Below are 16,943 nucleotides of genomic sequence, written 5' to 3'. Positions count from 1 at the left end.
GCTGACTTCAGATTACGAGGGACCTACTCAAACCTAGGTCCCCAGCAATCTATTTGTCCCTCCCTAATCATCTAATGGTCTGGCTGGAAGCTGCTTTAAACCATGCTGCCCTGAACATGGTTACCTGGATCGATTGCTTGTGTCAATAATTTACAATGTCCCTTTCTGTGAGACAAGCCTGGCACACAGTTTATTGTTCATATTCAGTTTCAAGGGATGAGTGAGTGAGTGAGTGAGTGAGTGAGTGAGTGAGTGAGTGAGTGAGTGAGTGAGTGAGTGAGTGAGTGAGTGAGCCATCGACCTTCTGCTCTTCGGGCAGACACTCTATCCACAAGACAGCTGAGTGAGTGAGTGAGTGAGTGAGTGAGTGAGTGAGTGAGCAACCGAGCAAACAAGCCTTTGGTTTACCGCCAATTTTAACATTTAGTCAGTAATTCCACAGCATGTCAGCTTGATGTTGGAGCAAGCCCAAAGAGTGAGTGAGTGAGTATGGTTTTACGCCGCTTTTAGCAATATTCCAGCAATATCATGGCGGGGGACACCAGAAATGGGCTTCACACATTGTACCCATGTCGGGAATCGAACCTGGGTCTTCGGGGTAATGAGCGAACACTTTAACCACTAGGCTACCCAACCGCCCCCGCAAGCCTAAAGAAATGCAGGTCACAGAAGTTTACCCCTGTGGTTTAACCCACAAGTACAGGTATCATGCTGACAAACCTAGTAACATAATCAGGTCAGATCGACCTTGCGCAAACTTTGACTGACCAATGAAATGACCAGTCAGAAGGCAGCTTTCTCGTGCTTTACGGCACTAATTTCAAATTGGCGACTACGCTTCGCAACATATCTTGACAAATTCTCAAATACAAATTTGAAACCTAAACAAAAGAACATTCTGGAATGGCTAATAGATGGTTAAGATTGTATGGATTCAGTCGTTAAACCCGTAACTATCGTTTGGAATACCCCGTGTTAAAAGATTTGAGGTTGTATGATTAGAAATCACATTCCGACTGTCACTTTCATGATCTGGTAAGCGACGCTCTGAGTCATCGGATGAAAGGTCGTTCTGACGTGACCCCTAACGGGATGTCTTCAGATCTTTGTTCAGCGGAAGCGAGAACTAAGGTCTGATTTTAATGAGATTGGGACGAATTGGGCAGTGCAGTGGGACACAGTTCTTATATGACTTGAAAGAAGTTAAAGAACATCCTTTTACTATATGACTATACTTAATCTTTTGAGAAGTTTATGCAATGACAGAAGTTGAAGAACACCCTTTTTCTAAGTCTATAGTCAAACTGTGGTGGCCATGTACACTGAACAGCAGTATATAGGCCAAGTGGCAACAACGTCTTCTTCCTAACCAACATTCACCAAGAACTTCCCATTGTCCATATGTAAGTTTTCTTTCTCTCAAAACATACAAGGATGAAGGCCATTGTTCATCAGCTTATGTAGCTGCCAACACCAAAAGCAAACAGAACCATTATGGTCTTGATATTCAAGTGTCTCTATGGGCGATGTCGACTTTGAACCCCTGTGGCTTTTCATTGTTAAAACAGCATGACATGATGCACCCTGCACACATGCTCCCAGCTTAAGGGCAGATATTGAAAAATACTTCACGCTTTGAACACACAATGCCATTTAGAAAGAGGTTAAATGTAACAAATGTTATGTTTGGAATAACACTTTATGAGTAAAGTTTACACTTGTCAGAGGTGTACGACAAAGTATGTGATCTAGACTACCAGTTGTCAGACTTTCATTTTTTGTGGAAGCCTCGGTGGCTGAGTGGGATAGATCGCTGACTTTGTGGGCTGGCGATTAGGTGCCTCACTCTGGCAGTGTGGGTTCGAACACCAGACGGGACTCAACCCCAAAAAGTACGAGAATCTGTACTTTACTCAGACTGTGTCATCCCAAATATAACATTTGTTACATCATGTACATTTGACCAGTTTCTAAATGGCATTGTGTGTTCATAGCTTTCGGCCATGGGAGCCATGCTAATTTACACTTGTCAGAGGGGTAGACAAAGTATGTGATCTAGACAACCACTTCATGCTCTGTAAATCACACCAACAGTATAAAACTCTTATTTAAAAAAACATTTAATAGTATCATGGTAGTCTTCAACAGACAGAGTCACACAATCAGACACAGAGACAGACAGTCACACAGAGAGACAGACAGACCACAGACAGACAGACAAACAGACAGAGACACAGACAGAGAGATAGAGACACAGACAGACAGACATACAGACAGTCACACAGACAGACAGACAGACCACAGACAGACAAACAGACAGAGACACAGACAAGAGATAGAGACACAGACAGACAGACAGACAGACAGACAGACAGTCAGTCAGACAGTGACTGCAGGTTTTCCAGACCCCACTTTTGAAAGTCAAGGCAAAATCCTGAAATATGGCAGTTTGATCATTTTTTAATGTACCCATAACTTTCATCCAAATAAATTGCAAGTGTTTCGCAGCATTTGATCTAAACATGCAATTTATTTTTGCTTTTCATAAATGAATGAAAACTTGGTCAAGCCCACTAATAGAGTATTGTTTATGATTGGTTGATAACAGAATAGGCGGGGCTTGTGTTGCAATACTGCGCTGAACGATGTCACTGATTTTGTATCTGTCCACAATTATTTGGTGTTAATGAATAAATATGCAATTTGTGAAGTTATTATTTATTTATTATTTGACTATTTACAAGAACTGACTTCAATAAACACAAGAGCTGGTGTGCACCGGTGTGGTAGTTAACATGATTAAGCGCGTGCTATTACACAAAGGCAACACTTATTTTTTTTAATTTTATTTTTTTTTAATTTACCTTCCTCACTTTTGAAATCCGAAAACAGAGAAATAAAAGAAATGTTAACAAATTTCTTGTGTATCTGGGGGATGGTCGGGTAGCCTAGTGGTTAAAGCATTTGCTGAAGACCCAGGTTCGATTCCCGACATAAGTACAATGTGTGAAGCCCATTTCTGGTGTCCCCTGCCGTGATATTGCTGGATTATTGCTAAAAGTGGCATAAAACCATACTTAACAAATATATCAACTACAGCCCATGCAAGTCTATAATGCTTGGCAAGTCTAGATTACTGCAGTATCTTCTGAAAATGAAGAGAATCACTTGGCTGCCTTTTTATTATATTTTTATTAAGATAACTGAACAACTGTTTTTTCTGTACGATATGTTCATTTCAGAGAATATATGTTAGTCAACAGTTCAGTATGTGCTTTATATATGGACATGCAATGTTTGACAAGGAAATATTTAACGGTTTTTGAGTTACGCTCCGGAAACGAACAGCACCCTTATAGAACTTAAGTCCAACTTGTTGCCATGGAAACATAAAAAATAAAAATTTATAAAACTCCTAAATAGCAAAAGGCACCAGTTCAGTATGTGTCTGGTAAACGTGCAAAGTTTTGTAAGAAATTATTTAACGGTTTTTGAGTTACGCTCCGGAAACGAACAGCACCCTTATAGAACCTAAGTCCAACTTGTTGCCATGGAAACGTAAAAAATAAAAATTCATAAAATTCCTAATTAGCAAAAGGCAACAGTTCAGCATGAGTCTGATAGACATGCAAGTTTGTAGAGAAATATTTAACGGTTTCTGAGTTATGTTCCGGAAACGATTTCGGGACGCACACACGCACGCCCACATGGACGGAACCCATTTCTATATCCCCCGCCAACTTCATTGGGGCGGAGGATAAAAATGCAAAGCTCAATCAAAGTCCGCCCGCATATTTCGCAGTTAATTTACACACATTAATTTCAAGATTGACGGTATGCCCCTATGGTACAGTGTGAATTTGGTGCTCATGTCTCAAGGCAAATGGACGCAACTATTCACAGTACACAGAATAGGCAGAGTGAAGCGTGAATTTCCAAGCGTTTTCTTTCCTCTGCCCGGCAGTATATTCTCCGAAATTCCCTAGTGAAGTAAGGTGGAAGAAACTTTATAACGTCTCGTTCAAGATTATCATACAGACGTGCATCAAGTGAATGCTTGTGTGGCTTGTTATTTTGAATGCCCACCATGCTTCCCTTTATTAACTCTCTCCCTGTCTGATGCTTAAACATATTATCATATCATTTTGGCTGGACTAACGAGTCAATGCATAGTCCAATCAAAATCGTGCACCTAAATCCGGTTCATAAACTGTTGTGAAGATTTCGGTTGATTGCAGGATTTGCAAAGCATGTACACATGGTACACCGCCAACTCGTTGTCAGCAGATATTTTCCAAATCTTTTCATGTTTTTAATCAAGGTGCTCACATGATTTGATGCATTTCAAGATGTAAAACACGTTTTAGCACAATTTAGATCTTGATTAACTGAAAATTGGGATTGGTAAACAAGACCGCACTTATTTTAACCATGTTAACATCTCTCCCTATATAGAAATCAAGAAACCAAGATTCAAGGTGTATATATAATATTTACACAAAAAATAGCTTGGTGGTCGGATGTGATCCCGGATTTTGGACTTCATAAAGGCTGACCAAGACAAGTTCGTCCCTTATATTTAAGTATGTTAGATGAGAAGACAAACTATATGCAACAACAAACTACTACAGCTACTTCTACTAGTCCAGACTCATGGAAATTTGGAAATGTCTGCCACATGACTACCATAAACACAGCTGCCGTAACGCAAGCGGTTGGTGAGGTGAAATGGGGTTTAACATCGCGTCCAAGAGTATTGCACTTATATAGCGACGTGCATGTACGTGTGTATGTTTGTGTGGCTGTTTGGACTACTCCAAGCCGACCAGTCCTTGTTTTAGTCCCTTAATTCCGAGTACCACCTCTTAACATCTTTTGGTAAGGTGTGGCCAGTGATTGAACCATCGACCTTGTACTCTCTGAGGAGACGCTTTATCCACAAGACAGTAGAAGCTGTCAGTGTGGTTGAAAACAGTGAGAGTGAGTGTTTTTTCGAAGTTTTTAGCAATATTCCAGCAATATTAGTGCGGGTGGACACCAGAAATGGGCTTCATACATTACCCACGTGGGGAGTTTAACATGACCCTTCATGCTTTGACCACGAGGATACCCTACCACCCGTAGTTGTAAACCAGCGTCCCAGCAAGTTTATTTCAAATACACTTAGTTAAATATTCCTAAAAAGACCCATCAAACATCATTTGTTGCAAAAACTATTGAAATCCAACAGCAGTGACAATGTTTACCTTTCACTGCACAATTGCCATGGTTACCAAATGAGATCTAATCAATTTATTGAACACACAGGTGTAAGCATGTTCTGGGAATGGATAATCACTTCACGTTAGCATGTCATTCCCATACCGACTTGTCCACGTGGGCCAAATTGGGTCTGGTGTCACATACCATGCTCGCACCTCATACACGTCATGACCTTGGCGATAAAACAGCTTGTTGTTTTGTATGTAAACTGAAATTTAGTCCCGATATCATTATTACCAATGTCAAGGTCATTCAGTGGTTCTTGTTGTCAAGCTATCAGGGTCGACAAGACACAACTGGTCAGTTATGTCAAAAATAATTCCAACGCCAGTTTTAATCCTGTTCTTAGGGATTGTGTAACTTTTTAATGCTGTTCGGTCTTAGTAGCTTGTTGTGTAATGCTGTGTCAGCAATAATCCAGCCATAGCAGCCAAGACAAGAGTAAACAAGTCTGCCACACACAAGCAGGTGGTCGAAATAATGAGCATGTTTGATGTCATACAGTAAACAAACTCATCTAGTCTGAACACAAGCATTTTGTTACATTTAAAAAAAATAATAAATAAAATTGGTCTGAAATTCCTTGCTTTAGAGACACTGTTTTAACAGCTTTGCGTTTGTTTTTCAGTATATTATGGGGTTTCAGATCGGATCATTTTCAAGCACATTTACTGATCATATTCATAAATAGACTTAATTATCCTAAAGATTGTCTTAAAGACTTTATCCAAAGTTGGAAATGATATGGAAGAACATCACAAAATGTGATAAAGTGTAAATATCCTAATGCTATTTGTCTCGCATAAACACTGGGTATTTTCGGGCCTGGGACATACACTGACCTGCCAACTTGACCCAAATGATAATTTTTGGCCAATGTCAGACCAAACTTTACACACAAAGGTGATAAACATATCCACCACACATGCCAGTGACGTTTTAATCTTATATCACTGGCAACGTCCACACCAAATCGTAAATCTATTTGTAGGTTGAAACATCAGCATCAAATATAAGCTTGTTTGTTGTTTAACGCTGCACTCAGCAATATCCAGCCAATAGCAGGATGAAATTGATAACAGGATGAAATTGATGACTAACAGCTGTGACACTGAAAACACAAATTATTTTAGCATCACAAGGAGTGAACAATATCTTTAGATAGATTATACCACAAAACCTGTTGCTGGATTAAAAAACTCTACACCAGTTTTATTGTTTACCATGTTGAAACTATCGATAAACATGATAAGAACACAGAACAGCTGATATTGCTGACATTCATTTTATAGAGCTCAAACAGTATCATCATGATCATCATAAGTCACAGACCAGCTTAACACTCAGGTATACGGTCCTATATACAGGCCTCAAAGTTGCGACTAAAACGGTCGCCAATGCGATATAAATTTTAATTTGTCTACTGTCTAAAATTCAGAGGTAGCCAAATGACTACCTTGAAAAATATCTTGTGGCTACTTAAATCTATTGCTACACACATGTAGACACAAAAATAAATGTGTCTGCTACTAATTGTACTGACACGCTAATAATTCCTCCTAAAGTCAACAATGAACCGAAATACATAAATCTTAATGTACTGATGTAATGAGTATTTTATTTTAGTTGATTTAAGGATTGACTGTATTTTTTTCGGTTCATTGAGGTTTGAATTGAAAAACCGATGTGAAAACTGTAGGAATCAGCGTAGTAATCATTCCGTAGTAATAAAAGTAGTCCGCCTCGGTGGGCGTGGCTTAATTTTTCTAAATCCATTGGGAAATGAATGCAATAACACGTGACCAATTCAGCTAATCAAAATGCAGGAATTTCAATGAACACAACGAAAATTTAATTATAGTTTATTGGATAAGCAACATAAGTTTTGTACCTATAACAAAACTCAGGTACAGTTTCCACTAATATACAATTCCAAGACTAGTGCTATGATTTGTACATCTAGTAGTTATTTGATAAAAGATCATGTCAAATGCTTTTGGCTACCTACACTATTGACTTGACTACTTAATTTTACCACTGGCTACCTGGAAAAACTACATGGCTACTTGGTAAAAAAATAAACTTTGAGGCCATATATAGCCAGACTAATTTCTATTTCTTGGCTTGCAGATTCTTTGAAAAAACATTCTGGTTAGTAAGCACTGGTAAGCCCAGAAAAGACATCTTAGATTTATTTATTTGTTATTCAGAAAGTTCTCTGAATGTGAGGGCTGTCAGCTTATCCTGCATCATCTGTATTGCAGTTTAACATCCTGCATGCACATTTTTTGCTGTGATGAACTCGTCAGTTTGAAATAATAAAAACAAAATGTTTTTTCCAGAGTTGGGTTTAACGCCACTTATCTCCAGTTATATCACGGCGTGTCAGCTTAATGTGGGAGGAAAGCCCTAAGTGATGCAGGTCTTTACCAAACCTTTACCACTTCGGCGAAACCCACGAGCATGGGTATGGTGCTGACAAACCGGGATTCAAACCCACAATCATAGGTTTCTGGCCATCTTTCCGAGGCAAGAGACATAACTGACTATAAAAGTGCAGTTTCCACCCTTGCTGAACTAGGCTGGTATTATGGAGTTACATTTTGGCTGGACTAACGAGTCAATGCATAGTCCAATCAAAATCGTGCACCGAAATCCGGTTCATAAACTGTCGTGCAGATTTCGGTTGATTGCAGGATTTGCAAAGCATGTGCACCGCCAACTCGTCAGCAGATATTTTCCAAATCTTTTCATGTTTTTAATCAAGGTGCTCACATGATTTGATGCATTTCGCGATGTAAGACCCATTTTATCACAATTTAGATCTTGATTATCGCTCAGATCGTCCTGACCGGGTGCAACCATTTTGTTTGAAGCAAACGCAAGTGATACGAGAGATGGAATCTGATTGATCCATAGGAGAGGCTTAGAAGGGACATAGCTGGTAATAGCCACTGGTGGCGCTACAATCGAGCCCAGTAATTCCACCTTAGACGAATCGGCCCCCCGTGCCCCCTATAAATATAAGAGGGATGGACTGAATCCTCAATTTAGCCAAAAGTCTTGTCTGAGCCTTTTTCGCTCATTCTAGACACACAAGACATACCATATTCTACGTAAAAAGGACCGCCTCCGTGGCCTAGTGGTATAGCGTCTGCCCGGAGAGCAGAAGGTCCGGGGTTCGATCCCTGGCCGCGTCATACCAAAAGACGTTAAAAGATGGTACTTGTTGTTACCCTGTCTGGCGCTCGGCACTCAAGGACTGGTCGGCTCGGAGTCAATATACTGTGTCTGAGTGGAGTATTCATGTTAAACTGCGGCATGGTATCTCAGTGAGCTAGCACTATAAATCGGCATCAGTCCGGACTAGTACAAGCAGCCACACACACACGTGCATGCACATCGCTATATAAGTGCAATAATCTTGGACGCGACGTTGAACCCAATATCACCGTTATAACCGTAATCCGTTATAAGCACTTTTACAGCATATATACAGCAATTGGACGGGGCCATAATATAATTTCATTATATCCATTATATCCATTATATCATTATATCCATGGTTACAAGCATGTTCGTTATAAATATAGTCTACTGTATTGATACCGCCCAATAGTTAATCAATCTCTACTTACCTAGTGTCGGTGGAACCAACGGACAGAGATTCCCAATATCGTCCTTTCCAGAAGGAATGTTTGTCACAATTTCCGTCATATTGGCAGGTTCTGATGGCAATGTCAAGTTCTCTGATGCACTTCTTGTCACATTCTTTTCTTGAACTGATTGCAAATTCTTGAAAAAGTCTGACACATCTGGGAAAAACAGTCCAATAGCTGATCGGTTATGACTACCATAGCTGTCATCTTTGAGGAACTTGGTCACATAGCTGTAGGTGGCAAGATTGATGAGGTATTGAAGCAACACTAGAGACAGGCAGATCACTAGGAACACCTTCAGAATCCTCACAGTGGAACAGTTGTCACACACATACATCTTGGTGCCACAGTTGAACAAGTCCAAAAGTAGAAAACCCCGATAAAAGGTTCCGATCACTTCGGGAACACTCTCCCTAAAGTTGCTCAATTTGGCTATACATCTGGTGGTCAAATATGTACTAGTGAGAATATTGAGAATTAAATGGTTAAAGTTTGAACAGAAATATTTGCTGGAAGGGTCTTTGGTTTAATTTTATGAATTTTTGTAACCATCGCTTAATTGGTTTCTGAACAATATGTCATGCTTGTACAATATTGTATGGAACGACAGCGGTAGAAACTAACATTTTCAGTCTACTAGGCCTTATAATGATAACATGTAGCAAGCCCTTAGAAATATTTTTTTTTACTAGTCCTTATGATACCTTAACTATTGTGCTGTTTGGCACGGACTACAGGACTAGCGCCAATTTCTAACACTGGAATATGGTTTGTAGGAAGATCGGAATACAAATTCTTAAAAAATGTTTTTAATAATTTGCTCTCCACTCTTCCAAAGACTTCCAGGAAGATATCAAAGTAAGTCTGTGATATTCACAATGTCCACTTTTTCAATGTCTGTCTCTTCAGCGGCCATCCACAAAAGCAAAACACCAAATATCTATCATCTCATAACTGGAAAAGGTGTTTCACCTCACTGCTGTGCTGTCTTTTGTGCTTGATCTTGGTCCTCGCAACATTCAAAATCAGCTGCGTCAACTCTCAATGTCACGGTCCATAAACTGCTGTGACTGCTGCACTCACAGAGATGTTAGTGATGTGCAAGGTGTTGACAGCTGTTAAACCTGCAAATAGAATCAATCCACATGTATTGTCAAGAAAACCAATATTCAATAGCCACATGTTGAGAACACTTATGACAGGAGTCAGTGATGTCAATCAATCTCAATACTTACCATCAAAAGAACTATGAATATCATACATGTTGGTCAATACCGTATTCAACGTAATAAGCACCTGTGGCGATATTTGCTAATATACTGGCTTGTGAACAATCCCAATTAGCACCCCTTCTGATTTATCATTGTACACAAGACTTATTTATTCACATATAGTACGCATTCGTGTGTTATATGCACCCTTAATTATAGGCAATTATTGCCAATTAAATTCTGGAAAATATATCTGTCGTACATAAACATTTCAGGCTGTTAGCATAAACCACAAAATTTATCTTTCAACTCTGTTTTTTTCACCACAATTATATTCTTATAAGAGCCCCCTATTTCTAATTTTGAAGGTGCCCTGGGCGCTTTTTACATCGAATACGGTATATGAAGACTTACTCATAATATTCAAGAGAGATCATGACATCACATTTGACATCATAGATCCATGACTCGAGATGCACCATTTGTCTCATGCAGGATTAGTGTGTAAAGTTTGGAAATCACGTGCAGCATATCGTGATAAGAATAAAGTCACTGTGGTAACACTTGACTGATTGTAAGTTTTGTCATTAAGTGGTACACATTTGGACAATTCTGCTTAATGTACATACTTCTCTATATGTTTCTATAATTTCGTGTTTCTCTTGGCGGTGGGTTTAGATATAGGAATGTCGGGGATAGAAATGCACATGTTTTCAAGTGTGCCAGCCGCCTCTGTGTCTTACCCTGCCTAGTGCTCAGCATTAAGGGGCAAAAACAAAGACTGGTCGGCTCAGAGTCAGTATTTTGTGTCTGTGTGGGGTATCCATGTTAAACTGCGGCATGGTATCTCAGTGAGCTAGCACTATAACATCAACAGCAGTCCAAACTAGTACAAGCAGCCACACACACAAACACACACGCTATATAGGTGCAAAAATCTTGCACCTCATTTCACCACACGTGTCACAGGACACTCATGAAGATGTTTCAGCGTGCCTTTTGGAATGTAAGTACCCCAACTAGAATACTTGTGATCAATCTGCTGACATTAATATCGTGTCACTGAGGCTAGATAATAAGCAGTTATATTTCAGAAAATACTACACCCTTCAGTTCATTGTGAATGATAATACCCAACAGTATTGTGTGGATCATCCTGTATGCATATGTCCACATCTTCAAAGGCCTGGCTTTTTTAGGCTTGGACCTATTCTGACCTAGAATCCATACAGTGTACTGGGGGTATACATACAATTAGTACTAGACGGAGAGCGATTCCAGCTGTATCACAGTCAAGTCCAACCAGTGCTTGACAGCATCAGCAACATCACACTCACCATACAGATGCATCAGGCATCATATGTTAACCATGTTAACATTTCAAGAAAACAGATAATATTAATTCCTAACTAGATCAGGCTCTTTGACACTGATCTTATTCTAGGAAAGCACATGAACCTCAGCAATGATTATAGTAACTGTACTGATTTTAATAGATGAATGATTCGTCTGAAAAAAGGCATACTTTGCTGTAATGACAAATCATGACGATTCACGAAGTATTAGAAATATACGACGGCCATGCACAGGAACTTGTGATTCGTCAGTAAATAAAAATAATACCCCTTCACTACTTACATTCAGGGGGTATATATTTTATTTACTGACCAATAACGAGTTCCTGTGCGGCCCTGGGGTCCTCGAGTTTTTTTCTGCTACAGTAATTTGATGCCAACAAGAAAACATTAGGGTTATGACACTGAATGCTTGAAAAATATTCTAGAAAATATGCTGTCATTTGTGTCAATAAGTAATGAAAATTCACTTGATTTGCAAATAAAATTTGTCAGGAATTCAATGCCATTTCATCAAAGAATTAGCCTAAATTACTGATGGTTTAAAGCACAATTTTTGTTATAAGCATGCTAACTTTGTCTTTTAGTTTCATTAACATAAATGAGAATATACACACTGGCAAACACATTTTCGACATCAATGTAAACACACTACCTGTAACGTCCGTCACGTACTAAGCTTTCTCACTTAACCCGGTGTCTCGCTACTCGAAGGATGATCACCTGTTCGCAGCTTGCCGAGCGAGTTGTGAGCAGAGCCTTCCAGTGATTGTCGCTCGGTATTGTGAGAGTATAGACTAGCTGAAGCGTTCGTGTCACAACACTGAATATCACAATTGGTAGTGGTATTTAAACCGGTTACTCAATGCTGTCGTTCCTCGCTTCAATGCAAAATATCAAAAGCCGCATATTGATTTAGTCGAGGAAAATGAACACAACCGTACCTATCAATATGATGTCCTATTACCGGAAGCAGTGAATGGGCAGATAACTCTTGTCATAAAAGGTGGGCGTGGCTGAACCGGGTCACACTAAATAAAGTCGCACACAGGGAACCAGTGTCGTGTAGTAAATGGGCTGTCTTGAAATCATCAGGTCAGGTCAAGGTGTCTTGTTTAAAACTCTATACATTATTTACGGTTATAGAAACAGACATAATTAAACCACATTCTGTAAATGTCAGTCATTTTGACTAAGTAGCTACATTAGCATACTGATCACGCTTTACTCATTAACATTGCGCCTGTTTTCATTTGTCTTTTTGTATTCTGAAATACATAGAATGGTTTATGGGTGTATGGTTATATTTTCGGGTATATTCCTGTATTTTAAAAAGATATGTTCTGTTATTATATATCCATGGTGCCAGCTTTTTAAAATCAGAAACTGTTACATGTATGATATTGAGATAATGTGCACTCTATTACCAGAGACACGCATTATAAATTTGATTTTAGTCGAACGCTGTAAAGAAGATTCACAATTTGGGGAGAGTCGGTACTATACTACTGTTCTCTCTCTGTACTTTGAAAGTTACTTTGCTAAGCATTAGCGTTTACCCACTGTTCTCTCTCTATACTCTGAGCGTTACTTTGCTAAGCATTAGCGTTTTCCCACTGTTCTCTCTCTATACTTTGAACGTAACTTTGCTAAGCATTAGCCACTGTTCTCTCTCTATACTTTGAGCGTTACTTTGCTAAGCATTAGCGTTTACCCACTGTTCTCTCTCTATACTTTGAGCGTTACTTTGCTAAGCATTAGCCACTGTTCTCTCTCTATACTTTGAACGTAACTTTGCTAAGCATTAGCCACTGTTCTCTCTCTATACTTTGAACGTTACTTTGCTAAGCATTAGCCACTGTTCTCTCTCTATACTTTGAGCGTTACTTTGCTAAGCATTAGCCACTGTTCTCTCTCTATACTTTGAGCGTTACTTTGCTAAGCATTAGCCACTGTTCTCTCTCTATACTTTGAGCGTTACTTTGCTAAGCATTAGCGTTTACCCACTGTTCTCTCTCTATACTTTGAGCGTTACTTTGCTAAGCATTAGCCACTGTTCTCTCTCTATACTTTGAGCGTTACTTTGCTAAGCATTAGCCACTGTTCTCTCTCTATACTTTGAGCGTTACTTTGCTAAGCATTAGCGTTTACCCACTGTTCTCTCTCTATACTCTGAGCGTTACTTTGCTAAGCATTAGCCACTGTTCTCTCTCTATACTTTGAGCGTTACTTTGCTAAGCATTAGCCACTGTTCTCTCTCTATACTTTGAGCGTTACTTTGCTAAGCATTAGCGTTTACCCACTGTTCTCTCTCTATACTTTGAGCGTTACTTTGCTAAGCATTAGCCACTGTTCTCTCTCTATACTTTGAGCGTTACTTTGCTAAGCATTAGCCACTGTTCTCTCTCTATACTTTGAGCGTTACTTTGCTAAGCATTAGCGTTTACCCACTGTTCTCTCTCTATACTCTGAGCGTTACTTTGCTAAGCATTAGCCACTGTTCTCTCTCTATACTTTGAGCCTTACTTTGCTAAGCATTAGCCACTGTTCTCTCTCTATACTTTGAGCGTTACTTTGCTAAGCATTAGCGTTTACCCACTGTTCTCTCTCTATACTTTGAGCGTTACTTTGCTAAGCATTAGCCACTGTTCTCTCTCTATACTTTGAGCCTTACTTTGCTAAGCATTAGCCACTGTTCTCTCTCTATACTTTGAGCGTTACTTTGCTAAGCATTAGCGTTTACCCACTGTTCTCTCTCTATACTTTGAGCGTTACTTTGCTAAGCATTAGCCACTGTTCTCTCTCTATACTTTGAGCCTTACTTTGCTAAGCATTAGCCACTGTTCTCTCTCTATACTTTGAGCGTTACTTTGCTAAGCATTAGCGTTTACCCACTGTTCTCTCTCTATACTTTGAGCGTTACTTTGCTAAGCATTAGCCACTGTTCTCTCTCTATACTTTGAGCCTTACTTTGCTAAGCATTAGCCACTGTTCTCTCTCTATACTTTGAGCGTTACTTTTCTGAGCATTAGCGTTTACTCACTGTTCTCTCTCTGTACTTTGAACGTAACTTTGCTAAGCATTAGCGTTTACCCATTGTTCTCTCTCTATACTTTGAACGTAACTTTGCTAAGCATAAATTAGCGTTTACCCACTGTTCTCTCTCTATATTTTGAGCGTTACATTGCTAAGGGACCCATCATTTGATATTTAGGGGAGGACCTGGGACTTTGTATCGAGATTATACAAAAACGTATATTTTTTTACTATGAGCATTAATTCTTTTTAAAGAAAACACCTTGCAACAATGCTATTTTTGTACAGGCGATTTCCTTTTTTTAAACAGTCTGAAGCATAATTATTTTTGTCAAGAATTCATATTTTTAGGTAAATGACCGTTACCTCAACAATAGCCTTCACTTGGTAACATCCAGTTGTTTCACCCTGATGGCTTTGCTAATCACAGTTGGATAAATTGAGCAGCTTTGAAAATGACGGGGATAAAATACAAATAGAAAATGAATAAAACAAATTTGCGAGCTTTGCTAATTGTAAGTATTTACGAGGTTGCCCATTTTTTGCGATTTTGAGATTGTAACGAGGGATAACATTGTATTTTGTTAACGTGAAAATGTCAATGCGTTTCATTCAAGATATAATGAAGTGTCTACTGTAAACACTATTGAATGAAGTTATCGGGAGATTCTTGTATTTTTTACACATCCTGCCATTTCTACGGAGTCGTGTGCAAACAGCACAACAAACAGTTACAAGTGAGCGAACAGTGAATGTTGTTAACCGCCGCAGTCAGTAATATTTAAGTTATTTCACTGCGGTCTGTAAATAATCCAGTCTGAACTTGGAAAACCAGTGACTGATATCACGTGAAGCGCTCCACGACATCCGTGTTACGACATACAGCCGGACCACCCCAGGAGAAGCCACACTGCGGGTATTATTTCGTTTACGGGTTAATGAGTCGTTCAGTTATATCAAGCATGTCAGCTTAATGTGGGAGTAAAGCCCGAAGTGATGCAGATCTTAGACTTTTATCACCTTAGTGAGACCCACGAACACAGGTATGGTGCTCACAACCCAGGGATCATAATCAGGGCGATTCTGGGATTCAAACCCATCGGATCCTGGCAGGCTTAGAACCTGTGAAGATCCGGGGTAGAATAGGTCTTCAGCAAACCCATGATTGCCGTAAAAGGCGACTATGCTTGTCGTAAGAGGCGACTAACGGGATCGGGTGGTCAGGCTCGCTGACTTGGTTGATGTATGTCATCGATCCCAATTGTGTGGATCGATGCTCATGATGTTAATCACTGGACTGTCTGGTCCAGACTCGATTATTTACAGACCGCCGTCTTATAGCTGGAATATTGCTGAGTGAAGCATTACACAACAAACCAACCATCCAACCAACATGGCAGGCTTAGAGATGCAACTCCCCTCAGCGAATTGCGGTGCCTTAAGCGACTGGTCGACCACTCCCCCGATGTTGGTGTAATTGTGAACAGATGTTAGAAGTAATTGGGCCAATGTACAGGAATAGTTAAAATGAAGTGATTTCATCACAACCCATGGCCCTGTTAGGAAACCACGTCCTCAAACAGAGCCACAAGGAAAATTGTATTCATTGTCCTGGCTGAATGCCATATTTAATCGTCGATATTTGTAACCAACCGTGTAATGATTCGAGTGAGTGAGTAATATTTAATATATATTTAAATTTAAGATACAAGTAGAACATCTTGACAAATATACAAACTACAATAAATGTGATAAACATGTAATTAAACACGTATTCATATATTTTTGATACAGACCAATTTATTGTAGATATTTTAAAATGAAATGCCCGCTTACACAGTGAACGGATCGTTCAGATTTTCTACTTAATAATAAGAATCCTTTTGCAAAGTCCACAAAGACCAAGAATATATTCTTGACAGTAAACTAATCAAGGCATACACTTTTATACAGATATTTACGGTAACTAACTGGCCTCATGTATTGACTGACGTGGCGTGGCAGTCCTAGGGGATATATAGAGAATCTCACCCGAGTGTCTTTTGATATCAAATATATCAACACGATTTGATAAAAGTGGAAAAACTCCGACTGACTGACTGACTGAGTATGGTTTTACGCCGCTTTTAGCAATATTCCAGCAATATCACGGCGGGGGACACCAGAAATGGGCTTCACACATTGTACCCATGTCGGGAATCGAACCCGGGTCTTCGGCGTGACGAGCGAACGCTTTAACCACTGGGCTACCCGACCGCCCCGGAAAAACTCCGAGGCATAGTGTGAGATAGGTTAAGTTTAAACATTAGATATATCGATTTATTATCATGATTATTCTGCACGGAGTTGCTAAAACTGGAACAACTCCGAGGCTTGCCGAGGAGATTTTCCACTTTTATCAACGAGTGTTGATATATTTG

The 16,943-nt window shown here is 39.5% G+C and overlaps 1 protein-coding gene across 2 annotated transcripts in view; it reads right to left on the bottom strand.

The window, feature by feature from the left end:
- The window catches only part of LOC124133533 (beta-1,4-N-acetylgalactosaminyltransferase bre-4-like), a 29,136-nt gene extending 16,668 nt beyond the window's left edge, over positions 1-12,468 (bottom strand). Inside the window, exons 1-2 of one of the 2 annotated variants that reach the window (XM_046497957.2) lie at positions 12,432-12,468; positions 8,901-10,045 (exon numbers count right to left, since the gene is read on the bottom strand). In XM_046497957.2, the coding sequence (XP_046353913.1) occupies positions 8,901-9,258 (358 nt within the window). In that variant the 5' untranslated portion in view covers positions 9,259-10,045; positions 12,432-12,468. The other variant, XM_046497956.2, reaches the window with a different exon arrangement.
- Positions 12,469-16,943: the final 4,475 nt, after the last annotated feature.

Source organism: Haliotis rufescens, unplaced genomic scaffold (genome assembly GCF_023055435.1).
Source record: "Haliotis rufescens isolate VD_foot unplaced genomic scaffold, xgHalRufe1.0.p SCAF_5, whole genome shotgun sequence".
Lineage (NCBI taxonomy): Eukaryota > Metazoa > Mollusca > Gastropoda > Lepetellida > Haliotidae > Haliotis > Haliotis rufescens.
The sequence above is the reverse complement of the archived record's forward strand: the minus strand, read 5'-3'. Positions and strand labels throughout refer to the sequence as shown.